Raw genomic sequence first — 27,460 nt, 5'->3', positions numbered from 1 at the left:
GCACCCTGTTTCTGGTGTCTGTGCTACAAAAGGCAAGCGTGGCCATCACTCAGCTGGTGTCCAGTGGAGCCTTTGACAGTCCTGACCTGCTGGCTGCATTTGCATTCAGGGTTTGACCTGCTGTTCCCGGCTGTGAAATGCAGGGGAGAGCCTTGTCAGCAGGATACTTCCAAACCTCTCGTCCAGTTCAGTTTTCTGGGCCTTTCTCAGCAATGAGGAGCAAGGCTATCGGGGAGGTTACCTCCCTCGACTCTCTGCCAGATTGTCCAGGCTAGGCTCTGCTGGCCTCCGCTCTGCAGCGGTTACTTGTCTGACTCAGGTCCTACAGACCCCTTTGCCTCTTGTTGCCCAGTGGGCAGTTACAAAATGTTCATTAGCCTGGTGGAAGAATCAAGGCCAGCCTCCAGGTTGGTTCAGGGCAGTGCGAAGCTAGCTGTCTGGGCCTGGATCTCCTCTGGAAATTACAGTGTAGAAAGAGGCAGTACTGCGGAGCACCCCAGCTCTGGGTCGGGGTTCTGGTACAATCATACCAGATTTTCCATTATCACATCTGAGTGTGAGAAAAGTCACTTTGTGGGGCTGGAGAGATGGCTCAGCCGTTAAGACTGCTCTTCCAGAGGGCCATGGTTCAAATCCCAGTACCCACATGGCAACTCACAACTGTCTGTAACCCCAGTTCCAGAGGACCTGGTACCCTCACACAGACATACAGGCAGGCAAAGCACCAATGCATAGAAGAATAAATAAATCTTTTTTAAAAAAAATCACTTCAAAGAGGACAAGAGGAACTGGGGGCCAGGGACACTGGGCCAGGCAGAGGCAGAGAGCAGAGGTGAGGGGAGGTCTTTAAAAGCTACTGACACCCATTTGCTATAGTTATCCCCTCTATCCTGCATCAGGTCTCGAATCTAAGCTGCCCTGGAAGGGCAGAGCAGACGTCAGGCCACAGCCCTGAGCTTGTGCAGGATGAGGATGAGGAGGGGGCTTGAGGGAGACCGCGACAACCTAAGGGCATGACCCCTGGAGAGACAGAGAGAGGACCCGGGGGAGGCTGTCATGTGTATTATTTTGGAAAGGACCATCTGAGGAGAAAGTAGGTATAGGAAGGACCTCTTGACGGGTAGACAGTGACAACTTGGAGGCTGTGAACAGACTTCTAATCTTGATCTAGGGTGGGATGGCAACTTCTAAAGGATTGCTGGCCTCAAGAATTGCTTTCTGTAGGCATAGTCATGTACACCTTTAACCCTAGCACTTGGGAGGCAGAGGCAAATGAATCTCCGCGTGTTCAAGACCAGCCTAGTCTACATAGTGAGGTCCAGACCAGCCAAGCGAGACTCTGTCTCAATTAAAAAACAAAACAAAACAAAACAAACAAACAAAAGAATTGCTTCAGCACCTCCACCTGCAAGAACAGGAAGGGCGTCTGGCCTGAGTGACTGACAGAACAGCCAGCATCTCCCGGGGAGAGAATGTTGGAGGCACATAGTGCCTGAAGATTTGGAATTTGGCTGAGAACCGCAAATGAGACATCTTGGTGGAGCTGGGCCCAAGGCTCAGGGATGTAGGAGACAAAAGCTGGGGCTGATCCAGACATGGATGGCGTCCAGAACCCTTCCCGATGAGATCACTCAGGGCTGGGGAGTGAGAGTAAAAGAGGGCAAAGGTCCCAGGGCTGAACCCCAATGTCTACACCAATGTTTGGAGATGAGGGTTCCACAGCTCCCGAGGAGGAATCAGTGAGAGGGGGCTGAAGAGGTGTGGTGGTGAATCAGGGGAGGATGGAGAAAGAATGAAATGTTCTAGAATTGAGGAGGAGGGAGCACTCAGGGAGCTGTCAGAAGCTGCTGAGTCATCAAGGGACCTGGGGACCCAGAACTGCCTGTCGCATACAGCGGATACAGCCACGTGGAACCAGAATGACTGCCAAGGAGAGCTCTGCTGAAGGGTGGCTGCAGGGCTAGCCAGTCAGAAAGGAGCGAGGGAGGGCTAGGAGATGCCATAGTGGGCCAAGCCCTTGCCACAAGTGTGCGGGGCCTGAGTTCAAATCTCCAGAATCCATACAAAACCAGGTGCAAGCCATGTATGCCTGTTATTCCAGCACTCCTACAGTGAGATAAGAGGCAGAGACAAGAATTCCTGGAGGCTCGCAGGCCAACCAGGCTGCAGTATGACGTAGTGAACACAAGCAGACCTTGTCCCAACTAAGGTAGAAAGCGAGGACCAGCACCCCAGGTTGCCCTCGGACCTCCACACACTTGCTGCGACACATTGAAATCCACACTCACATATACAGATGGTATGCACACACGCGCACACAGAGATTTTCTTTTTAAATGTCAAATAAAAAAAAAATCAAGAAAAGGCACCCTGGGGCATTCTGTCATCTGTAGAGAAGGGAGGGCAACTGGAGGGGACACAGTTCAAGAAGAGGCATTTAAGACGGAAGGAATCACAGTGTGCTGGGAGCTGCAAAGGCAATGCTGGATGACTAACCCTGCATTAATCATCAAGACCAGGACTCAGAAGGTTTAAGTGGTAGAATCAGCAAGTTCCAGACAAGTCCAAGTTAACACAGTGAGACCCTGTCTATAGCAAAACAAGCGCAAGGCTTCGCTTCTGTCAGGCTGGCCCGTTTAGAAACTCTAATAGGTCAGGATTCTAAACACAAGTTCAAGTGCTGCGGTGCTTTGGATAAAGTCTGAGTGCTCTTCCACATAAAGGCAAGCAAAGCTGACAGAGTTAAAAGGAGAAGTATGCAGACCCACCACCGCACTGGCAGACACTTAACACCTGATAAGACAGACAAAGAAAATCAATAGGGACCAACAAGGACCCAGACCATTTTAGCAACGTGGTCAGCAAATTTGCTCTCACTGACACCTAGAGAACACTCACGCACCATGAGTGAAGTGTGCCTGCACCAGGTGAGACATAAAGCCGGTTTCAGTGGCGTTCACACTATAAAAGTCAGAATACGTGTATATACGAAAAGTAGATTTAGCCAGAGACAAAGAATATTACAAAGCAGTGGGGGAGAGGACTCCATGGTTAAGAGCACTGGCTGTTCTTCCAGAGGACCCCAGTTCAATTTCCAGCACCCATGTGGCGGCTCATGGCTGTCTGTAACTTCATTTCTACAGAATCTGATGCCCGCTTCTGGCTTCCTTGGACACCAAACACATAAGTGGTGCACAGACATGCATGTAGGCAAAGGGTTCATACATACATTAAAATCAAGGAAATCTTTAAAAATAATTCTGTGCAACTCTATGTTCTTTTTTTTTTTTTTTTTTTTCGAGACAGGGTTTCTCTGTAGCTTTGGTTCCTGTCCCGGAACTAGCTCTTGTAGACCAGGCTGGCCTCAAACTTCCAGAGATCCGCCTGCCTCTGCTTCCCAAGTGCTGGGATTAAAGGCGTGCGCCACCACCGCCCGGCTAAGCTGAAAATAAAAGTAGTATAAGGGCTGAGGCTCCTGCTCGGGAGTACAGTGCTTGCCTCTTGCCTAGCGTGTTCAAGACCCTGGGTTGCATTCCCAGATGAGCGAGGAAGGGAGTGGGGAGGGAGAGGGAGGAAGAGATTGATTGGGAGAAAGAGAGATTGATTTTCACATAGCAGCTGACACTATACTCTCTCCTAGTGTAGAGCTGCTGAGAAGGAAGAGGGAATTTGAGGGAATCTGGGGCGGCATACGCTGCAGCAGCTGGTGGAAAGTCCCTGGAGAGGAGAAACTAAGGGCCCTTTGAGAACTGTCCTGTTCAGAGAGCTGTCAGTGTTGCCCCCCACGGGAACATCCCTTGGCCTCATTGCCGCCTCCCCCACCCTCAGCAAACATAGCCTAATTCTGATCATGCTCTGGGTGGGGATTTGTGACCAGGTCTCACGTGTGCATCAACAAGGTCCTGGAGACAGGAGGAGTGGTAAACACCCTCAAAATATGTCCTTGGCTACCCAAGCGGCCAGCTGTGGGGTCGGCAGCAGCACCTGGTGGCTCTGGCTGACACGGCGTGTGTGTGTGTGTGTGTGTGTGTGTGTGTGTGTGTGTGTGTGTGTGTAAATCCTTGACTTTGTCTACACTGAGCAGACACTACTCACAGAACTGTGAGCAACACAACTCAGGGGGAGTCCCACAAGCCTTTCCCTTGTGACTGTGAAAACTGTGTGGGGGGCGGGGGAGAGGATGCACGGGACACAACAGGGTGTGTGACAGGCGGAGTCCCACAAGGAGCGTTGCTGTGACTGGAGGGATAGATGAGGAAGGGACTGGTGGACAAGCGAAAGCCCTTGATGTGTCGAGAGTGTGGGGCGGTGCCGGGCCCTTTCCTCTTTTTGTGACTTTGGCTGTTGCTCCATCAGGGTCACTTGTGCAACAGAACTAGGAAAAAGCTTGCAAGCCCGGTTGGGGATGATTTGCTCAGCTGAAGGAACTTTCTTCATCCTTGCCAACTTTTGCTCTCACTGCCTCATGTTCCAGAAGGGGGCCCACACATTGCCTCTCCCTTAGCCTTTGTAGAAATCCCTAATTTGTAGAACTGCCGTGTCTGTTTCATAGATTAGGAAACACTACCCTCACACAGCTAACCAGGCCCTAGGTCGAGCCCGAGAGAGGTAGAGGGCTCTGGGACTCACCGTGTAGATGGATTCTGCCGGAGGCTTTGTGGTTCCGCCGGTGGATTTGGGACCGGGGCAGGTCCTGGTAATATGCTTGCCCAGGACTGACATCTGTTTCTGTAGGGAGAAGAAAACCAGGGCTGTGGAGGCTGAGGAGAAGCAGCTCTCCCATCTCCCTCCCCTTACAGACCCTATCGAGGGAGGAAATTGCTGATTGCCATGGGGCCACACAAAAATTAATCACTCAACCCTTTCCACTCGCCGTCTCCAGGGAGAGGTGCCTGAAGCTACAGGAAACGCAAAGACCCACGTGGGGCGATGTCACAGCAGAGTGCCTGACTCTAGGGAGGAAACTGTGTAGGTGGGCCCCAAATGAATGCCAGCCAGCCCCTCACCAACTGTGGCCCTGAAGGAAGACGCTTTCTCTCTAGCTTCAATGCCTTCGGCAGTAGCCCCCTTAGCAAGATGATTACAAAGTTTCAAGTGGGGGACAGAGGGGAGGTGCTTGGTGGCACTCAGGAAACCCTCAGTCAACCACCTCACGTTGGCTGAACACGTCTGTTAGCTGGGCAGTGTGAAAGGGTGGACACATTCCTGCCCTCCTGATCTTAAAGTTTGTGGGAGAGATGGGCCATACATCGCAAATTTACCACAGCAGAGCTTCCAGTACACGGAGACCAATGACTCAGGAAGGGGTTATTTGGGGAAAATACGAGAACTGGAGTGTGTTCAGCAGGAACAGAGGCAAGGGCTCCAGGCAGAAGCACAGCAGGCAGGCAGGCAGGTATGTACCAAACCTGCAGGACTGAGGGCGCTCAAGGAGAGGTCAGCCTGAGGCTAACTACCCTGATGGGCAGGATGATGGGCAGGGCAGTGAGGAGAGCAGAAAGCATTGAGGGCTCCAGGTAGGGTGCCTAGAGCAAACCAGCTTTGGAAAACTCCAGAAGGCTAAAACCAAATGGCAAGTGGAATTGGAGAACACTGGGTCACCCTGCTGGAAAAGCACAGGGCCCCGGGGACAGCCAGAGGGAGGCAGTTTGGACGCCCCCCTCATCACAGGCACCACACTGCCGAGAGTGGAACAACAACGGCCTCATCTCAGGGCAGGAGCTAATTAAAAACCCTGGCCACCTGCCAATCCCCAGCCCATTTACTCCCGGATTAGCAGTCAAGAGCTACTTAACTCACAGGCAGAAACCGGTGCCACCCCCAGTCTCAGCATCATACAACTGAACATGGAGTCAGGGAGGGAGATATGCCCTGTTGCTTGTGCTCAACAGACCTGCAGACGAGCTCTCGGGTCATGCTCTGTGCATGAAGAAGTAAAATCTTGGAGAGGGTAGGGGATTGTGCAGACACGCAGCCAGTAAGCGGCTGGGGCAGGATTGGAACCTGTGTCTGCGTTTGCTAAGACGCCAACTCAATGCTACCTAGAGTGTTGGCATCTGTTTGTGGGAATTTGTGGGTCTCATACAGACAGGTGCGGTCACCTGTGCGTGGTTTATAACTCAGAAAGATCCCTGTCCTGGTCACTTAATTCTCTCAGCAGCCTGAGGGAGTGGACACGGGCTTACCATCTCACAGGGAGGAAAAGTGAGGCCTGCCAAGCTAACAAATGACTGCCCATAAGGAAACACAGACCCTGGCACCTCCCTGCACTGTCTATGCCTGGAAACACTGCCACAGTTACACCCCAGGGACACTCGGGGTACATTGGTACCACCTCCTTGTCAAGATCGCTGGGGTCCTGGCCCCTCCCCTTTTGAGCCTGCTTGTCTAAATGCCACTCAAGCTGAAAGACAGGAACTCCCAGGCAGTGGCTGTTTGGAAGCTTCCTGGGTAAGCACTTTGGATCCAGACTGGAAAACACAGGTCTTGGCATGAGACACCTGTGGGCCGTGGTGCCAGACCTCTTCCATGCTGGGCCTGGCTGAGCACCGGGGATCCTGTGGCCTTTTTTTTTTTTTTTAATATTTATTTATTTATTATGGATACAATATTCTGTTTGCATATATGCCTACAGGCTAGAAGAGGGCACCAGACCCCATTACAGATGGTTGTGAGCCACCATGTGGTTGCTGATCCTGTGGCCTTTTGGGTTTGCCATTGAGAGCTCAGGGAGGTGAGCTATACACTGTTGGCTTCAGGAAAGTGCTCAGGTCCACAGGAGGCTATGGATTGTTAGGGATGTGCAGAGGAGGGACCAGCAGGGGGAGAGGAGGGCGAGCAAGAGAGTGGGAAGGGAAGAGCAAGGAAGGGGAAATGGGCAATGACGAGGCCACAGAATACAAATGACACCAGTGTCTCTACTAGGGGTATGGTGGGGCACAGTGGGAGCCACGGGAGCTGGACATGGTCAGATTCGCTCTCATCCACCTCCGTAATTGGCCTCAGACGCAGGTGCGAGGCGGATTGAAGTTTGGGAGCAATGGGGAGGAGGCCCAGGCTGAAGCGGGAATCCTATGGGGATCCTTGCAAACTTGGTTGGGTTACGTTTTGCTGTGGAGGTTGGGGATGCTCTGTCCCTTGGAACCAGCTCTGTCTACTCAGGACCCTGACCCACGCTACCAGAACTTGTCCTTTCAGGTTGTGATTATTAGGTTAGTCAGCCAGCCAGCGTGACTTCTCCCATAGTGCCTAGCTCTCTGTTGCCCATGTTTCCTCTCCCCAGTAGGCTTCAGGGAGGGTCAGCAGGCCTGGCCTGAGACCCAGCTCTCTGTACCTCTGCCCAAGAAACCTGTTAAACCTCAGTTTCCCCTGCTTTGAAACAGGAGTCATAATGTCACCTTGCCCTCCTTGTGCCCTAGCTTGCTCCTCCTCATCTTTCAGGAATCAGCATGCATATATCCCATAATTCCTTCCACCAGCACCTACTATGTGCCAGGCTCTGGCACGCACCAGGATATCAAGTCCCTGTCCTGTAGGGTGCTTCACTCAGGCAGGGAGACAACAGAAACGCAGAAGCCAGAGGTTGGATAGTAGGGTGGGGGGAGGTGATCGAGGATCCTGACGAGGGTAATGGGGCCCAAGCCAGGGCCAGGGAGAAGGGGCTGGACCTGGATAGGCTGAGGGACGAATGTGGGAGTGAGTGGACAAGCCACGCACAGCTCCAGGGTTTAATCCTGAGCCCTCAGGAGGCCTGAGGTCCTGAAGAGTGTTCTTTTGGTCATTTGAGGTGGAGATACCCTATGCCCCATATATATGAGTCACCATGTTCACCGTACCGATCTGAAGCTTAGGGAGGGGACTGGCAGCTCATCAATGGATGAAAACATAAACCCCGGGACAGATCAGTCACCCAGGTGCCTAGAGAAAGGTGCCCAGGACCTTCCAGAGCTGTTTTTACACATACATATCCCAGTCAGGCGGAGTCGTCACACCTGCTCCCATGGTGGATGTCACGGTGGTCATCATCTTCTCAGGAGAGTAGCTGCCCTGGTGCTCAAAGCAGCCCAGGTTTTCTTTAACGTTTCTCACCCCCACCTCCTGTCCACAGCCGGGATGCCTGGAATTGTCTCTGCTTGGACTCTCCTCTGCCGAGATCTCAGTTGAGGCAGGGAGGAACTGGTTAGCCTGCCCAAACTCACAGAGCTGGTAAGGTGTGTGTGTAGGGGGGTGGTTAGAGCACAAACCCAGTCTGGAGCTGTGCTCTCAAGCCTCCCAGCCCCCACTGACCACCAAGCAGGCTATCTTGGAATTTTAGTCGTTGTGTTTCCTCTGAGTTCCTAATCTCTGATATATCCTAATGCTTGGCACATAGTAGGTACTCAGCTAAGATCCACTTTAAAAGTCAACCCATGTTTTTCCTATGAAAGGACTGAGAATTATAACCCCGCCAGCAGATTCTTACTGAACACTACTAAGTGCAGAGTCCTATACCTCAGGCCGAGGCAGGTGACAAGGAAAAGACCACTGCGAGAAGGTAAGAATGAGGGGTGCCCTAGTGGGGAGTCAGCTCTCCTAGGGAGTCACCATGAACTGGAGATGGGCAAGCCAAGAGCTGGAGCACACTGTCCCCTTCACATACGCTCCAGTCTTGCTCTGTCGTGTGCTCACCATAAGCAAGTCACAGCTTCTTTGGGCCTCACTCTCTGGGGCTGAGAGATGGGAAGAAATGTCCGTGTGGAAGGGTTAGGCACACAGCATCTTTTAGGCTCTCCCTTCCTTGTTCATGGCTGGCTGTCAGGGGTGGGGGGGTGGGCTCTGTCTGGGGACCTGATGGGAGCCTGCATCTTCTGCCGGATTCTTTTTTTGTTTGTTTGTTTTTTTTTTTGTTTGTTTGTTTTTCGAGACATGGTTTCTCTGTGGTTTTGGATCCTGTCCTGGAACTAGCTCTTGTAGACCAGGCTGGTCTCGAACTCACAGAGATCCGCCTGCCTCTGCCTCCCGAGTGCTGGGATTAAAGGCGTGCGCCACCACCGCCCGGCCTTCTGCCGGATTCTTAAGGGATGAGTAACCTGGGAAAGTCTAAAGAACCCCTATTCTTTCAACTGGGTGGAAGTGGGCCTCTGGGCTGATGGAGTATCCTGCCCAGGGCCTAGGACACCCTATGGGACAGGGCAGTTCCTCTGGTCCTAGAAGCCTCCCCAGGTCCATCGTGCGGATGAAGGATACAAGACTCAGCATAAATGTATTACATAAATGTGTTACGTGTCCACTTGGTCCTTACCTTCTTCCAAAGCAGTAGAACTGTGCCCAGCACACTCAGGGCACCCAGCAGGCCAGTAAAACTGAACAGCAGGGCCTCCTGGCGCTTGAACGAAGGTGGCTGGTATGCTGTGTCTAGGCGGGAGGGAGGAGTGCGGGGAGCAAAAAGTAAGTTTCCCAGGAGAGCTCAAGGCCTACATGGCCTACCAACCCCTAGACCCAAAGCTTAACATTGCCCTTTTACCCATTTCTAACTCTCTACAGACCCCTGACCTTCAGGGCCTTGGCTTTGTTCCTGTGTGTCTTGATTGCCGTAATACTCTAAGGATAGGACTATGTCATTTGCCCCTTTAGTGGCCCTGACTCAGTGGCCTTGGCACCACTGAGGGCTGCCTCGGGGACCCTGGTGAGTCATATCATCTTTGGGGACCTCCCTTCCTGTATCTGAAATAATGGTACTATGAGTGTATGCTGTGAGGGACACGGGGACTGACAAGGACAGTTACACCAGGGGTAGACAAGGGGCAAATGTCCCCTCATCTGGAGCCCTCCCTCCACCCTCCTTCCCTGCCTCCATCTGGCTGGCAGAGGACAAAGGACAACCCACGTCTGGGCCCATAATAGTTACTGAGCAAGTGCCCAGGCAGCATCCCTCATAGGCTAGCCTGTGCAACATCAGGCAGAGTACTGCCATGAAGGTCAGACCCAAGGTCACATCCAGTCAAGCAGTAAAACAAAAAGTCAAACCCAGGGCTGTGGGATTCCAAAGTCCCAGCCCTTTCCAGTGGGACTCACGGAAGTGGTTAGAGAAAGAACCAGGACTTTGACCACGGCTCGCTTTTAACTTTGGGGGTCTCACACCATTGAGAACAGTAACTAGGAATTACTGCCAGAATGATGTAAAACAAATGCTCACTCAAGCAAGATGCTCACAAGTCCTCGTGTGCACATGCCTAACCCCACACTGCCCTGCACTGCTAATGGGGTCCCGGCACCAGTGGGCTGAGTGACCTCTCTCAAGTCACTTGTCCAAGGTGTCCAGAGGCAGATCCCCACACTGGACCCCTTCTCTTTCAACACAAAGGTGGGTGCCTGGCACTGCAGGTGTTCCCGGCAGGAGGTGGGGGGCTTCTGCTCTGTTTGCAAAGCTAGAAGGCAAGGTAGAGAAACTGTTGGGTGGTCCCAGCATTTCATTCACCCTGGAAGGATCAAGAGGAGGCCTTACCTCTGACCAGAATGAAGGTGCCGCTGCCCTGCACTGAGGTGTGTCCTTGGACTAAGCAGTAGTAAGTGCCTGTGGCCGATGCATTTGGCAGGCTGAGTTTAACCTCGCAATCCAGGGTCTGGTTCTCCGCACCAGGGCTGTGTTTGCAGTCAATTGGCTTCTCCACACTTCTCTTGCCATGGAGATCCTCATGAAAGAAGCTAAAGGTGAAGTCCTTGAATTGTGGTGTGTCCTGGTAGTTGATTCTGCAGCTAAAGGAGACAGCCGTGTTGGCCAGAGAGACCATGATAGGGAGGCCGGTGTGGGTCACTGATATCCCTCCTGTGGGGGGAAATGACAGGCTAACGTGACAGCTCACTGCAAGATTCCTCACCCAAGCATGCCTCCTGCGTGTGGACTGCACAGGGTGATCCTCAGAGAGATTCCATTTCTCCAATGGACAGAGGCCAGGCAAAAGCTTTGACTGAGGAAGAACAAGAGTCAGGAAGGTCAACCATTAGGGTGGATTCTTCAACAGGTGGGAAGTGGGAAGCAGAGACACCCCTGGGGCTGAGGGGACCTCAGAGCCTGAGCTCCTAACCCCTCTCCTTCCCACAGGATGAAAGGTACCCCCATTTGTTACCCATACAGACCTAAGGGACTAATAGCTAGGGAAGAAATGAAGGAAGGAATACAGGAAACCAGAGCACTTCCTGGCGGGGGACAGAGGGAGCAGGTCTTCATGCCAGCAGGGAAGGCTGGCCAGCCGGCAGAGATGGGCCATTCCCAGAATCAGGGCTGGGAGAACATTGTCAAGTCTCCAGGTGGTATAATAACCATTCCTCGGGGAGCCATCCTCCAAAGATGCAGAGATGCTCACATGCGGGCACTTGTGCCCAATGCTCATCACAAGGCCAGTTCCTCTGGAGCCATCATCCCTAACCCACACTCATCAGAAAACAGTTTAAATACCCCCCTTCCCGTGCCCGCACAAGCAGCAGCCCAGCCCGGCTAGGCCTCCTCCTGCAAGCTTCCGAGAGGCTGTTTAGAATTGGAGCAGGGTCAGCAGCCACCGCCCCCGACTTTGGCAACACAGGTCTCTCAGCTTCAATATTCCATGCCTCCTGGGCCCTTCCTCTCCAGCAGCTGAGCAGCAGACAGTTTTTAAATTGAGGTCGGCAGCAAGCAGCCAAGAACACGCAGGCCGGCTTGTTAATCGGGAGAAGATCGTGCGTTTTGAGACGCTTAGAAACTCTCAAGATTTATTTTGCCGAGGAAAGTGAGCTGTGGGCCTCCTGCCTGTGGGCTGGCATGGAGCCAGGAGGGTCTCTTCTGGCCTCTTCAGCTTTCCCCTGGGGAAAGGGCCCTCAGGAGAGGCTGAGCCTTCTGGAAGATGCCAGGGCAGGGATGGAGATGATCCTCCAGTGATTGCTTACAGATTTGAACAGGCTGATATTTTGAATTTACTGTGGAGCCTCTAAGAGACTCTCCACCCCCTAAAGAACAGGGGCATTGATAGTACCACGTTCACTGCTAATGTGGTACAATGGTCACTTTGGGAGTATTTACTGAGTTAGTGCCCAGGCCCCTTCCCTGGCAAGGAGTCCCTGTCCTGGGCTTCCCTTAGGCTGGCATTACCCTCATATTCTCTGGCCTCTGTTGCGGAGCAGTTGCAACTCGACTATACTATATACACAACATAATACTGGCAGAGCAATGTTCTAGCTTTGTTATTAAGAAGCCTCCTCGATCAGGGTAGAGGCGGTCTGAGGTACCACATGACTGGATAGAGGAGGCAAGAGACAGGAGTTACAGAATGATCTCCCAGGGTTCCAGACGGGCTGGAGGGTGCATGAAGCCATAGCATGGAGTGATTGAGAGCTCTGCCCACACCGCCAGCAGCTCCCCTGTCCCCTTCTGTCCCATGCTTCTGCCAGTCCTTCCCTCGGCAGCTGCACGGCCAGCAGCCCCCTGTACCCACAGATACCCTCTCTGTGGCCTGTCTGTGTCCCCCTCTGCCTGTGTTTCTTACCTGGAGAGTCCTCTGTCCAGAGCCCCTTTACCTGTGCTCCCTTCCTATGGCCAACTCCTGAGATCCTAGTCTTGATTCCTCAGAGGCTCCCGGTACCTGATCCTCCTGATGGGCTCTCCATATGCTCCTGTCAGGCTGCCAGGGTAAGCAGAGCCTGCCTGGCTTCCCCAGGGTTCCAAAGTGAAGGGTGGAGGTTGGAATCCCACAGAAGAGACCTAGAAAGGGGTCATCCCTTCTTCCCTGGGACCTTTTGCTTCTCCCGTGTTACGAGGTCAGTCTCAGACTAAGGGAGGAAGACATGCTGCCAGCATGACGAAGCTACTTTCCTAATTTTTCTGGCAGGAAGATAACCATCCAGTTGTCTTAACCTTCCCCCATTTTCCCCCATCTGCCTCTCCCCGGGGCCAAAGCACCCTTCTAAAAAATGACAGAATCTGCTAGAGCAATTAAGCCAATCTTTACAATTCTGGAGATAGCTATAAAAATAGATGTCTATTGTTCAACAGCCTTAAGGGATTGGCTGTTTTCAGGTTAAAGGGTTAAGATGACAAAATTCAGGGCCTGACTCTGGCCAGTCATAGTACACAGAGACCTGGGGGTGAGAACCTCGGGCCTTGATGAAAGCGCAGTATCTGGGGGAGAGCGAACTCAGCTCCTTCCATGTCGGAGAAGCAATGACAACTAGTCTGGAGACAGCTGAGAGCCAGGAGGAATCTCAGTTGGTACAGTGCTAGGGTGTCTGATCTGAAGATGGAGTCCATCACTGTCCCTCCTTTGTGGGGTGTCAGCACCCCACAGTTTGGACCATGGAGCTACTGTGGATATCCAGTCCTCTGCTCCACTCCGTTAGTTTGCCAGTGAGAAGCAGCCCCCATTTAAGGTCCAGAGCTGCAGATGAGCTCACAGAAATTCTAAGTCCATGAAACCTTTCCCTCTAGCATTTGCTGTGCCCCAAACACACACACACACACGCATGCACGCACACATGCACGCACAAGCACACACCACTCAGTAAGGGTACCAGGCAGCTTGCAGGTACTACCTGGCCTATCAGCATCCCCTGTGATAATAAAGTAGAGATGCTTGGAGTGGAAGGGAGGGAGGGTAGAAGGGAGGGAGTACGCAGTGTCTCTAGGTAGGTCAGGAGGTGCCTGGGAGTTGAAAACTTCCTTGACTTGGAGTGGGTATCCAGAAATAGAAGGAAAAGAACATGAATAGGAAATCAACCTAGCCAGGTATGACACAGGCTAAATGCCAGTCTAATACCATGAGGCAATTATAGTAACCTCACTCCAGAGAGAGAGAGAGAGAGAGACTAGAAAGATGGCTCAGTGTAGAGCTGGAGAGATGGCTCAGCAGTTAAGAGCACTGGCTGCTCTTCCAGAGAACCCAAGTTCAATTCCCAGCACCCACATGGCAGCCCACAGCCATCTGTAACTCTAGTCACAGGGGGTCCAACCTCCCCTTCTGGTCTTTGCAGGCACTGCATGCAAGGGGTACACAGACACATTTAGGCGAACACTCATAAACATATGATAAAAAAAATAAATAAAACCTCTCCAGGTGTTGGGATACACACCTTTAATCCCAGCACTCTGGAGGCAGAGGCAGGTGGATCTCTGTGAGTTCGAGGCCAGCCTGGCCTACATAGCGAGTTCCAGGACAGCTAGGGCTATTACAAAGAGAAACTCTGTCTCGAAAACCCAAATAAATAAATAAATAAATAAATAAAAACTAAAAAAAAAAAAGAGAGGTGGTTCAGTGGGGAAAATGGCTGTCACCAAGCCTGATGGCTTGAGTTTTATCCCTGTGACCTACATGGAAGAAAAAGAACAAACTCCCTCAAGTTATCCTCTGACAGCCACACTCATGCAAGGGAATGCACGCACTAAATAGTTACATGTTAAAAGAAAATCAGGCGGAGTCTCAGAGGCTCAAAGCTCCAGGATTCATGAACAGTGGCATTGTGCTTAGAACGAGGCTTCACCTGACGCTGCTGAGGGGGCAGAGCCAAAGGCCATAGGCACAGGATGGAGAGGGGGTGGTGTTCATGGAGGAGCCAAGCACGGTAGCCACCAGCTGCCAAAGACAGCCTGTCAGATCCCGGACATTTGCACAGTCCAGTCACGGACAAGTGGTTACACGCCCTTTGGCTCATGTCTCATGGATCTCTGAACTTTGGCAGTGTCTCACTCACAGGATAATGTGGCCCGGACAGGGAGCTGTCTGAGTGTTCTCTGCGGTTCTGTTCATGCAGCTGTCTTTGGAGATAAGTACCCCAGGAGCAGGACTGAGCGGACCCCAGAATTCAGGGACTGAGGAGGGAAAGGTTCACGGGGTGTGGTTTTGTTTGTTTGTTTACTTGCTTGCTTTTGTTTTGTTTTGTTTCGGTTTTTCAAGGCAAGGTTTCACTGTGTAGCCCTGGCTGTTCTGGAACTTGCTCTGTAGACCAGGTTGGCCTCACACTCACAGAGATCCGCCTGCTTCTGCTTCCATCCCTCCCAGCCTGAGTGGAACCTCCTGTCCTTGCAGTTCCCAGAACACAATGACCCTGACCCTACTTGGCTCTGTACTTCCACCCCGGGTGACCACGTGGAAGGACAGGAGTGGGAGTGGAAGGTCTGAGTGGGAGAGGTTGCCAAGGTCAGCATGGCTGTTACAGGGTTGGAGATGTGAAGAAGCAGGAAGCATTGTGACCAAGTGATCAAAGACTGTGACTTTCTCAGAGTGACCAGAGCTGCTGAGGGTCCAAAGGACCCTGGCACAAGCCAGAGCGGCTCTTCTGGTCATGCTCAAGGTGCCACAGGTAGGTCTTCAATGCAGGCTAAACAGAGACAAATCTGGCACAGGAAGACAGTCCCAAGAACCTTGCGTGTTTTCCGCAAGGGAAGGGACTCAATGCCGCCTCCAAAAGGTTGCAGATATGCAGCCTGCAGGGTTCCATGAGGGCAGTGGGTGAGAAGGCAGGGAGGAAGACCAGGAGTTTTCTGTCTTGCAGTGGCTGAGAGCCCCTCCTTTTGACCCAGGTGGAAAGCGGGGAAGCAGGAAGAATTGAAGGTCAGGTAGGGTGTCTCTGGATGGGAACCTGGGAGCCTATGTGATGGTGGCCTAGATAAGAAGAGGGAAAGTGGGAAGACTCGAGGGTCAGGTGTGTGTATGGGGGGGGGGGGGGTGACATCTGTCTCTGGATGAGAGCCCTGAGCCGTGTGAAGGTAGAGGCAGAGGAAACCGGAAGTCAAGTAGGATGGGATGGGATGTCCCTAGAACAGAGGGGCAGGCCTGGATAGGAACCTGTGAGCCTGCAAGGAGATCGATGGGATGATACAGGGCACAGAACGGAGAGGGTACCAGGGTACCCCCAGAGAGTGAGGTCTGGGGAGGGCACATGCAGGAGGAGGCAGAGGAGCAAGGCCAGCTGGAGACAGGAAAGGGCTAGACTCTGCACTCAGCTTGGCTTTGTCCCATTTGGTCTCGAAGTCCTCTATGCCCCTCCCTGTCCTCACATATGGTCCTGACTAGGAAGCACAAGCCACGGCTAAGCCCACCTACCCCACTTCCCAGAGCAGTTCAGAGAAGATGGACAGCTCTCTGTAGCTCCCCGCTGTCAGGAAGCGCAGAGCCTGGCCACAGATCGGATGGGGATGAGGGGTACTGAGGAACTAGAGCCCTGCAGACACAGATTTGGAGCCTGGCTCTCCCACTCAAGAGCTGTGCAACTCTGAGCAGGTGACTTGGCTTCTCTGGGCTTCAGTAGCTCTTCTCCGGCAGGGGAAAAGGAACAAGGCTACCCTCACAGGGTGTGGTGGCACAGACCTCACACTTCCGGTTTAAGTGACACACCCACAGCAGAGCCCAGTTGGTTTTTAGTACCTCAGGTCCTTCCCTGACTGAGCAATGGGGTTAGTGTCACTTTGGAGTATCAACTGGTGGCCCAGCCTGGAGGCTTCCAGCTAGGTGTCCAGTATGTGTGAGGGGCAGGCACACAAACTGTCTTCTGCTTCTCCCTGCCTGTTTGCAGACCCTTGGAAGAGACAGCCTATCGCCCCAGGTGCCTGAGTCCTTCCCTTTCACAGTCTGCTGATGCTGTGACCACTTCAACTAATGTCAAGGCTGGGCGGAGTCACCAGGGACCTCTGTGCTGAGTCCAGGATGGGGAGTAATTTGTAATCAGAGAACCTGATCCGAGAATGTGGGCTCTCACCCCAACAGTGTTCCTTTGTGTGGTCAACTAAATCCCCTCCTGCCGTCTTCCTACGGGACAGGGTTACCCGAACCCCTCCAGCTCTCCGGAAGACTCAGACTCATCCTAGCCCCGCCCTCCCTGGTCAAGCACGAGGCCCAGGAGGGAGTCTGAAATCAATCCACAGCGTCAAGACAAGCCATTTATAGAGACCAGAACCTGGAGGGCCCATTTCACGTGGGGTTGAGCCATGGCGTGTGACCGGGTTTCAGTTATTCTCAACTGGGTTCAGACAGGGTCACCCTAAAACATGCAGCTTTTAAAAAAATATATATATTTATTTAGTATACAATATCCTTTCTGCGTGTATGCCTGAAGGCCAGAAGAGGGCGCCAGACCTCTTTACAGATGGTTGTGAGCCACCATGTGGTTGCTGGGAATTGAACTCAGGACCTTTGGAAGAGCAGGCAATGCTCTTAACCGCTGAGCCATCCCACCAGCCCCAACATGCAGCTTTTGATTTGAGGTTACTGTCCTGCTCTTAGAGTCACCCCTTCATATCCAAATCCCCTTTCTGAGCTGTGCTTCTGGGTCTGGCTTCCCCACACAGCCTAGACTCTTAGGTGAGAACAGAAACTGCACTCGATCCCCTTTCACGAATGAAGTAAACCAAGGCACAGAGACGAGATGAGGTTTGCCCGAGCAGTACAGCTATTAAGCAGGGATGAGACCGTACTCTGGATATCTCTGAGCTCCCCACCCCCATACACAACACACACACACACACACACACTTGTATCCACTATTCTGCTATTATCTAAAATGTCTGAGCAAGCAAAACTCAAATGAAAGAAATATACTCTTTTCCAGGGAGCTGAAAGATGAGAGAAGCATTTCCCGAAATGTGGGTTAGCAAACAGGCAGACGGGGCTGACCCGTGGAAGGTTGGGGGGAAAGCAATACTCAGAACTGACCTGGATCCTAGAAGCATTAGGGGGGGGCTGCTATTGTCCATCCAGCACCAGGAGACCCCGTGGCTCTCAGAAGAGGAAGTGGCCCATGAATCCTCTACAGAGCAGTCTTGTAAACAAGGCTAACCAACAGTCCTCCCAGGGCGGACAGTGACCCTTTAAGCAGGAGGCGGATGAGAGGAATAACCTTGACAAATGCCACTGAAGGTGCAGAGAGGTTAGTGCTTAAGGCTTCACTTCACCCCGGCTAACACCGCCTCTGCTCCAGCTGCCTGACCTCGCCTGTGAGCTCTCCGGAATCCACCAGCCCCTCCTGAGCCTTGGCTGGCTCGCCGCTCTGCCTGCAACTCAATCCCTCCCAAGGCACTGAGAGTAGTAAGGGCCCAGGCGCGCTGATCAAAGGTATCCGCCCTGACTCAGGTCGATTTTCAAGGAAAACACTTTGATTCCCAGCTCCAAAAGAAAGCCGTTCCCACGGTCTTTCTATGAGGCCTGGGGTTTGCCCTCCGATCCATTCCGGCAGCTCTCAGAGCTGCGTCTCTTTAAAGTTTCCTCTAAAGGGTCCCCAGGAAGACATAGACTGTGGCTGCTGGTTTGTCCCTGAGCCCCAGCCATGTGCCTGAGCGTGAATCTCAGGACACCGCAGGGCAGCCGGCCAGTCATTCATGACGTGGCAGGCGGTCGCCAAGTGGCTGGTGCAGGCGTTGGAAGGCGACCTTTGAACAGCGGGTGTCTTATGGAGTTTTTAGTGCTAATGTTCTCCAAATGCCACGCTCAGATTGACTGTCATGTCCTTCAACACCTCTGAATCACGGTTGCATGCAGATGTGGCTTGGCTGCAGGCTCTGTCCACAGCCTGTCCGCACCCCATTCTCACGTTTCTAGACCTCAGACCCCAGAGTGCAGGACAGCCATGACGACTCACACCAAATGAGCGTCTTTGTCGAAGGTTTGGCCTGGATTAAATGCACAAATGTTGACGGGGGTTTCTCTAGCCGTGGCCTTTCTTACGAGCCCCTTTACAGTATGGTGAGCAAGACCTGGGTCAGCTGGGGACTCGATGTCTCCCTTTTGACCCATCTGTACCCTCAAAAGGATGGGTAGAGACAGTGACAGAGCCAAGAGTGGGGACAGGACTCTGTTTCTTGTCTTTGAATGGGGGATGGGTGAAATGTCCTGAGGACTCCCGGGGGTCCTGAGAAGGGGGCTGAATGACACAGCTGGACACGAAGCAATAGAAGGGAAGCCTCTGGGGCTATAGAAACCCAGAGGACAGGACCTCACCCAGCCTGAGAAGGGACAGGAGCTTTCTGGGAAAATACTCGTGGACTGGGCCATTATTTTCTGAATTATAATTCTTCAGGTCCCGCCCCACCTCCTCCCTCCCTAAAAGTGAGACGGGCTCAGCGTAGAGATTCTGGAAACCACAGGGAAGGATCAAGAAGAAAGGCGGACTATCTGCAGTTCGCCACCCTGACAGAGCAGCTGCGAACGTTTTTGATGTCTTTCTTTCCCATCTCCTTACCAGGCTGAACTTTGAAGGAAGAAAAGACGAGGAGGCAGCCGGGTGGAGGAGGGGCGGGCAGGAGCATTTTAAGCCTAAGAAAGCTCTTGGGTAAAGCTTCTAGAAGTTTCCCCACAGGGCGCTGTGTCGGGGCAGTGAAGAGAAGCTGGTGAGAGAAAAGGTGAGCAGGGCATCAGGGTACGGAAGAGGTTGGAGGAGGCGGGGGGCGGGTAGCTAAAAACCAGGTAGAGCCTCTGGGAGCTTTTGCTTTAGAAGGGAAATGTCATTGCATTTTAGAAAGGGGACGAGAGAATACCACAGTGTTCTAACCAGCGGACCTGGGCTACCTAAAACCTCCCCGGCACTGGTGATTCATCTGGCTTCTCCTTTCTTCCCTTCAGTCTGCCTTTAAAACACAAGCTCAGGCTTGGAGATGTAACTCAGTTGGGAGAGTGCTTGCCTACCATGCACAAAGCCCTAAGTTCAATCCCCAGCATGACATAAACCCCGTGTGGTAGAGCATACCTATCATCACAGAAGCTGGGCAGGAAAAGCAGGAGGATCAGAAGTTCAAAGTCATCCTTGTCTGGCTACATAGCAGGTTTAAGGCCAGCCTGAGCTCCAAGAGACCCTGTCCTTAAAAAAAAAAAACAAAAAAAAAAAACTAACTACACTGTCGGGAAGTGATGGCGCAGACCTTTAATCCCAGCACTCAGGAGGCAGAGGCAGGGGGATCTCTGTGAGTTCAAGGCCAGGCTGGTCTACAGAGTGAATTCCAGGACAGGCTCCAAAGCTACAGAGAAACCCTGTCTTGAAAAACTAAAATAATAATAATAATAATAATAATAATAATAATAATAATAATATAACCACACAAGCTCCCATCCTGATCCCTCGACCTCAGTCCCCCCCCCAACTCCTATACTCACTTGCCTCCTCCCACTCCCTCAGACTCCGACCTGGGGCTCCTCTTTCCCTTCCCTCACCACAGCTTTGCAGGCTGCCTCTTTGAGCATCAGGAGGCTGGTCTGTGATTCCCACTGCTTCTGGTCTTGACTCCTGACCCTCTGTCTGTGGCTTCCCTTCTTTCTGGGATCTCCACCTGTCTGCTATCTTTGACATTTGCCGTTTTTTTTTTTTTTAACCTTGTCCACCTCCAAGGGTCTTAAGATCCTTGGCACAGTCTAACCTGCCCTAGATAGGCTCAGCTGTCTCCTGAGCAGCAAAGGGAGGGCTGTCTGCTGGAAGTGAGGCTGTATGAACAGCTCACTGTCTCCTGGTCCCCAGGCTTCTCTGCATGAGAAGGTCTAAGAAGGGCACTTGGTTCTTTTGAATGTAGGCCTATGCTCACCCTGACTTGATGACACAGCCTGCATGGCAGAGGCCACCCCTGCCTGGCTCCATGGTTTCTGCTGGCTCAGCAACAACAGGTGGGGTGTGGTTTGCCCTTCCTTTCTCTAGAGTGCATGCCTTCCTCAGGCCGGATAGGAGCAGTTGTCCAACCACTTCGAAGCACCCCGCTAGACCACAACACCTAGAAAAAAATCCCAACTACAGTCACCTATCAAATACATGGTGAAATCAGAAGCCCCTCCCCACCCAAGTCCCAGCCACGAGCCCGACAGGATGCCAGGTCAGGGCCCAGCCATCTCGGACCTGGAAGTCCTCATCTGGGACAGGCTCTATGCTGATTACACCCTCAGAGAGGACAGGGCCTGGCACAGCCTTCCAGAGGCTCTGAGAGTGTGTCCAGAGACCATGAATGGCTCCCTGTCACCTACAAGGAATCTGGGAAGACGCTAGGAAGATCCCAGACTCTGAGGTACCCAGATACAGAGGAGAAGGTGGTAGCAGGGAGATGCTGGACGCAGAGGAGTCCACTGGGCAGGGTATACACTGATCCCACACTGGGGAGTAAGCACCGAGCCACACAATTCACTGTGCCCATGTTTGAGGTTTCACACATCCTCAGTGAGGGTGTCAGCGGTACCAAACACGACTTCCTGCCATTGTTAGCAAGAGATTTGCATGAGAAGCTGCCAGATACCTCCGCGGGATGGGAAGGGAGGTGGTGAGCAGTCAGGTAACTGGGCCAAGGTCTCCTGAGAACTCAAATTCAAGCTGGCCAGGCCACCTTCACCAGGCTTTTATGAGCTTCATCTGCCAACTTCAAGTCTCCCCTGACCTCCTCAGCCTCATCTGGAGTTTCCCCTCCCCTTCTTCTGGCTTCAGTTGCCACTGCAGCGCCCGATGGTCCTAATCCTACCACAGTAAACCTGGGCTAGAGTCACCAGGAGCAAGGAAGGGCAAGTCCCAAGCTCACTTGCGAGTCTCTCCAACACCTGTCCACTCCCACTCACAGTACCCAGGAGACTTTAGGCCAGAGCAGACGCAGGCCAGATGGTGTAAGAGCACATTCAGCCCGGGTCTAACCAGGATGAACATCTATCCCAAACCCTGGGGAAAGCTGGGCTGTCTGAGGCTGATGAGCTTAATGTGCTGCTGTTGTTACTGTTTTCTGAGCACCCCTGGGTGCTGAGCACCGTGCTGGGAGTCACGGATGTAAAGCCCCATCCTGCGGACGTTCCATACCCAGCCACACAGGATGACAGAGTAGCTTCAGTGGGAGCATGTGCCCTGGAGCCCAACACACAGGGATGCACAGAGACACACAAACACACCTGGAGACCATGCCTGTTTTCACAGCCCTAAACAGGATGGCCCTGAAATGCCCAGCTTGGCTTCAGACAAGCAATGTGCTCACTTCGCAGGGTACTCTACAGCAGGTGTCCCCACAACATGGCAGGCTGGTGGGCCATATTGGTTGCATCCCAGCTACTCCGCCATCACAGATGGTCTATGAACAGAAAGCACTGCCGTGTCCCTGGAAAACTTAGTTATGGACATGGGAATTTGAACTTGGCATAATATTCATGTCACAAAATATTTTTTTCTTTGGCTTTCTCCCCCGACCCCAAACCTTTGAAACATATGAAAAATCCCTCATAATACTCTCAGGCCATATCAGGGAGGTGGAGAGCTGGTCTAGGGGCCGCAGCCCTACACTGTGACTCCATAGCAGAGACAGATGCCACCTACCTCTTATCAGCGGCATATACCTTAAAAGGCATAGTGTTGAGTCAAAGAGACACACCACAGAAGAATACACACAGCAGCATTTAAATTAGATCAAGTTCAAAAGCAGACAAACTAGGCTCCCACATGCTTTAGTGTGTGTGAGTTTCCATTCCCAGGGCTGAGACAAGAGAAACTACTCTCCCATAGTGACTTTGTGCTAAATGATGAAAGTATAAAGAAACAGGTCCAGGCTTACCAGCACCCCCATGTCCACAGTCATTCAGAAGAAAACAATACCTCTAAGGGAAGAAACAGCGTCTCTGGAAGAATGTCCTAGAATGTTCCAGAATGTTCTCTCTCTTGCCCCGTGTCTCAATCAAGCCACATGTTTTTTTGGGGATTGTATTTGTTATTCTTCACTGTACTTTTCAGTATGTGATTTATATTTCACGGTGACAATGAAGAAGGCATCGAGGACAGGACCTACTGGGACGGCGCCTGAACCTCCGCCAGACCGGCATTATAATCAGCTGGCAATGGTCTCACATCCCACCGCTCTGGGAGAATTTCCTCTTCAGTCAACAGAACCTCTCACTCTTTCTTTTCCCGGCTTTGTCTTCTGGCCTCCTGGCCTTTCCATGCTGTGCCCGTGTACCACCTCACCTGCTCTGCCCCTCTGGGTCCAGCCCCCAGCCGATGCCCTCTCCAGCAGGCAGCCTTTCCAGCTCTCCCTGAGCCCACCTCAGCACCGCTGCCTCTCTGCAGGCCTCTGCCTCCCAAGCTCTTTATTGGGATTAAACGAAGATGAAAGGCAGGGGCTAGTGGTGACAGAGGCTGGAGGGGCAGGAAGGGAAGCAGGAAGCCTTAGCTTGCAGAAGGCAGTGCTACTATTCATGTTTGGGGAACAAAGGGAGTGGTGACATCTGAGGCCAGAGAGCACAGTCAGACGCACGCGTGAACTCCATCTGGGTCCTGTTCCCTAGGACAAGTCTCATGATCTCCACCCAGCTATGACAGCAGCCTGGGCCTTGTTCACGTCTGTTCCCCATGGCGTCTAGAGACCTGTGGCCCTGGAGGCTCGGCAAGCCACTTCGATTCACTTCCTCCTCCACGGGTATTTGAGAGAGAAATCAGCATAGCTCCAAGTTTAAAAACAGTCAAAAGAGAAAAAAGGCTGACATTTGTCAAAGACACTGAGGCCCAGACACAAGCAGATTACCCCAGGTCACACAGCAATCAAAAGATGCATCTGAATCCCAGCATTTAAAAAACTGAGGCAGGAAGATGGATGGAGAGTTTGAGGCCAGTCAGGGCTGTACAACAAGTTCCAAGGTACATGTTGAAATCGTGTCTCAACAAAAGAAAGAAGGGGGGCTGGAGAGATGGCTCAGTGGTTAAGAGCATTGCCTGCTCTTCCAAAGGTCCTGAGTTCAATTCCCAGCAACCACATGGTGGCTCACAACCATCTGTAAAGAGGTCTGGTGCCCTCTTCTGGCCTTCAGGCATACAGACAGAATATTGTATACATAATAAATAAATAAATAAATAAATAAATGAAAAGAAAGAAGGACTAGCAAGGTGGTTCTGTGGGTAAAGGCACTTATGGGGTAATCTTGGCAATCTGAGCTCAATCCCCCAGAACCCATGTAAAAGTGGAAAGAGAGAACTGGCTCCACAATGCTGCCCTCTGGTCTGTGAGAAACACTTGCACCACACACCCAAACAATAATAATAAATAAATAAAATAAGAGGGAGGAAGAAGGAGGAAGAGGAAAAAAGGGAGGAGGAAGAGAAGGAGGACTCTTAGGGTATCAGGTGTGGTGATGCAAGCCTGTAATTCTAGCACTTAGGAGGAAGCTGAGACAGGAGGATTGCCATAAATTGGAGGGTATTTAGGAAGCCCTGTTTAATGAACGAGAGAGAGAGAGAGAGAGAGAGAGAGAGAGAAGGGAGAGAACGCTTGCGTGGTGCATGGATGTATGGGAGAGCCCTTAAAGCTTGCGGTAGGGGTGTGGGGGGAAGAGCAGAAGCTGTGACAGGCAGGGGGCAGGAGTAAGAGAGGGGCTGTGTGTTCCTGTAAGCAGCTTCAGAAGCGAGGGAGCAGGCTTTATTTTCTCATGCAAGAGCAGGAAGAACTTCTCTATGGCAGAGGGTTTGTTGCAACACAGGGGGAAAAATCTGTTTCTGTTTTGGTTTGTAGCTCACCCTCTTTCAAACCAGCTTTCCTGCGGCTGAAGTGGCTCGGCCAGCAAAGCCTCCTCCAACTCAGTCCTTGGCCTTTGGAGGGGAGAACCACACAGAGAAAAGATGGGAACCTGGGGGACAGTAAGTTAAATTGACTAAGTGGGGCTTTTCTTCTTATTTTAAGGTAGGGAATGAGGGTTGTTGAGGCAGGATCTCACTCTGTGGCCCAAGTTAGTCTGGAACTAATAGCAATTATCCTGTCTCCGATTCTCAAATCCTGGGATTACAGGCATGGGCCACAACACCTCGTGTAAGTGGAGGTTCAAACACACTGTCAGCAACAGGCACAGTCTAGCTTTTGCCTGGTTTTACATAGGCCTGGGGTGAGCAGTGTGGTACACACTGAAGGAGACAGACCACAGGGTTGTACCCCAGCCTGCGATAGAGGCTGCACAAACTGGATCCTGCCTCCCCAGTGTAAATGTTCCTATGGAGAATGTTCTTTGCAAAGAAAGTAACAGGACCAGCAGAGCCTCCTGGACAGGGTTCTGGCTGGGCCGAAGCTGAGTCTGAAAATGACCCTAGCCTACAGCCTAACCTCTGTTCTATCGCCTGACTTCATGTGGACAGACCTCCGTGGGTTTGTCTCCCGCTCAGCGAATGGGGGCGGAGGACGTTCAGTGCTGGGTCTGTGTGAAGGTTCAATAAACACTAACTCCTGGTTATCAGGAGAACTGTTTGTGATATAAATGGAAAGGGGGATGTGACACTATCAGGGCAGAAGCAACTTCCTCGTCACCTCCTCAATGTCAAAGCAGCACTGGGGAGGGGCCTCAGCGGGAAAAACGCTCGCAGCGCAAGTGTAAGGACCTGAGTTCAAATCCCTAGAATTCACATAAGTCACAGTAGCATGTGTCTATAATCCTATTGTTCCTGCCACAAGCCTAGGGGACACAAACAGAATCCTTGGAAGCAGGCGGGCCAGCCAGCCTGGCATGTGCAAGCAGTGACAGACGAGCAGACAAACAGAGAGAAATGCTGTCCCAAACAAGGTGGAAGGCAAGGAGGGACACCTGAGGCGAGCCTCCGACTCTGCACACTCACCACGGCACGCACACACTCTTATCAAAGAAATAAATAGAAGTCAAACTGAGAAGGAAGAGCGTTCCATTTCCACAGTGGGATACCTTGGGTCAGTCACATGCCAGCTGCTAGCCAGGCCAGGGCAAGGGCAGAGCACCTGGCAGATCTTCCCCAGCACTTCCAGGGAGTGGTGCTAGCTATCCTGAGAAGGACACCTCGGAGCTCCACTGCCTGGACAAACTCGCCCCTACCCCACAGCCTGCTGTGGATCCAGACCTTCCCAATTCCAAGGGAGCCTGGAACCAGGAAAAGGCAACAGTGTTGGCCCTAGGGACACTCACTGGGGTCAAAATCCTGGGCCTCTGGCTGTGTTTATGGAATTGGGAAGTGTGGCCCCTCTCGAGAGACCTTAACAGCAACTGTGCCCCCAGACGCCATGCTCTGGCTGGCTACCGTCCTGTCCCTGTCCTCTACAGTGAACCAACCACCAACAATAGCACCCAGGGCAGCTCTGCCACCTGGCAGATTCAACATGAGAAGTCTACCAAAGCCCCCATGTCAGAGCTGTTTTTCCCTGTGCAGATTCCTCTCCTGACCTCAAAACCCACACCCACCCTCCTTGTTTAAGGACCAGGGGCCCAAGCTATGCTGTCAGGGAAGCTGTTAACACCACGGTGAAGACACGGCGCTGTCCCCCACCCCTTCAAACGCCACCTTGGCAAGGCATTAGCTAAACATCTCCTGAGTCCCCAAAGGCTTCCCCTGTGAAGTCTACAATGTTCAAAAGCAACCAGCAAATCCCCAGAGACGGGTCCCGAGAATTAGTGGCTCCCGCTGGATGAAAGACACTCTGATGTACGTGAACAAGAGGACGTGAGGAGGAGACAGACTTGCCTGCTAGCTGCAGGGTCCAGGGCACCAGCAGCAAACGGAGGAACCACCAAGCTGGGAGGCAGCTGGGAGGATGCAGGCATCCCACCCCAGCCCCACACCATGGAAACCAGCTCTCCATCCAAGGCAGCAGCAGCCGCTGTGAACGGGACACTTCATCAAAGTCTTTCTTCCTCTTTAGCTCATTGGAGGCTCTGGCCCCTGCTGGCAGCCACAGTTCCCTTTTGTGTCCCAGTAAGTTCCTCCTCTGGACGCCTTTCTGCTTCCTCAAGCTGTTCCCCTTAACTCCGACTTCCCTCTGAAAGAGTGGGGGCAGCCTTAGTGGGGGTTCCAACAGAGAAACAGTCTGGAACTCCAACTTGTCAAGCCACACAGTAGGAAAAGAGCTAGGGGTGGGGACCTAGGCCTCCCCAGGCCAACATCTGTCTGTTTCTGTCCTCCTAGGGCACTTGCAGTATGGGACCCCTGTCCAGGAAATAGCGGTGCTCCTTGGATTGGTACCTTACACTTCTAAAACCCTGAAACCACCCACAATCCCACTTGCTCAGAAATCTCCTCTGCAATGTTCCTGCACCCCTTGATAAGGTATCCTGAAGACTAGGGTTTCTTTGGGGCGCGGGTGGCTGGAGCATGGGGCAGTGGAAGGGTACAGTGGAGGGGTGGAAGCCAACTGCAAGGCCAAAGGGCCTGAGCCACTTGTCCCAGCCTCCGTGGGAACCTAACACCTCCAGAGAAGGCACTGGCCAAGTAGGGCCTGGCAAGGCCCTTCAGAGAAAGTCCTCCTGGTTCACCTTAACTGTCCCCACTCCTCCTGGAGGTTTCCCTAACCTGGGTTCACTCCATGCTCCTAAAATGAGACACAGGCACTGCTTTCCCATGATCTCTGCTCTCACTGGCCCTACTTTTCTAGGGGCACCAGCACAGGGGCCCAGCACAGTGATGATCTACTGCCAACCCTTAGCAGACGCTAAGGAGAACTCTTGAGGTCCTGGAGCCTTATGTCTGTCACCTGAGAGGCAGGGGTTGAGCGGGCAGGTGGAGGAAATCAACAGGAAGGGGGCTGAGTGCCAGATCT

General features: G+C 52.4%; 1 protein-coding gene across 3 annotated transcripts in view; it reads right to left on the bottom strand.

Annotated features, from left to right (window-relative positions):
* Window positions 1-26,506, bottom strand: part of Nfam1 (NFAT activating protein with ITAM motif 1) — a 32,286-nt gene extending 5,780 nt beyond the window's left edge. The window contains exons 1-4 of one of the 3 annotated variants that reach the window (XM_041672314.1): window positions 26,389-26,506; window positions 10,484-10,804; window positions 9,281-9,393; window positions 4,630-4,728 (exon numbers count right to left, since the gene is read on the bottom strand). In XM_041672314.1, the coding sequence (XP_041528248.1) occupies window positions 4,630-4,728; window positions 9,281-9,393; window positions 10,484-10,804; window positions 26,389-26,506 (651 nt within the window). Of the gene's footprint in view, window positions 1-4,629; window positions 4,729-9,280; window positions 9,394-10,483; window positions 10,805-10,856; window positions 10,887-19,170; window positions 19,289-26,388 lie in introns of those variants that run through there. The other 2 variants (XM_041672315.1, XM_041672317.1) reach the window with 2 other exon arrangements.
* Between the last annotated feature and the right edge of the window lie 954 nt (window positions 26,507-27,460).

Source organism: Microtus oregoni, unplaced genomic scaffold (assembly GCF_018167655.1).
Source record: "Microtus oregoni isolate MIOR12 unplaced genomic scaffold, Mior012 000022F_ref0000154, whole genome shotgun sequence".
NCBI classification, from domain to species: Eukaryota; Metazoa; Chordata; class Mammalia; order Rodentia; family Cricetidae; genus Microtus; species Microtus oregoni.
This window is presented reverse-complemented; position numbering and strand designations above follow the sequence as displayed.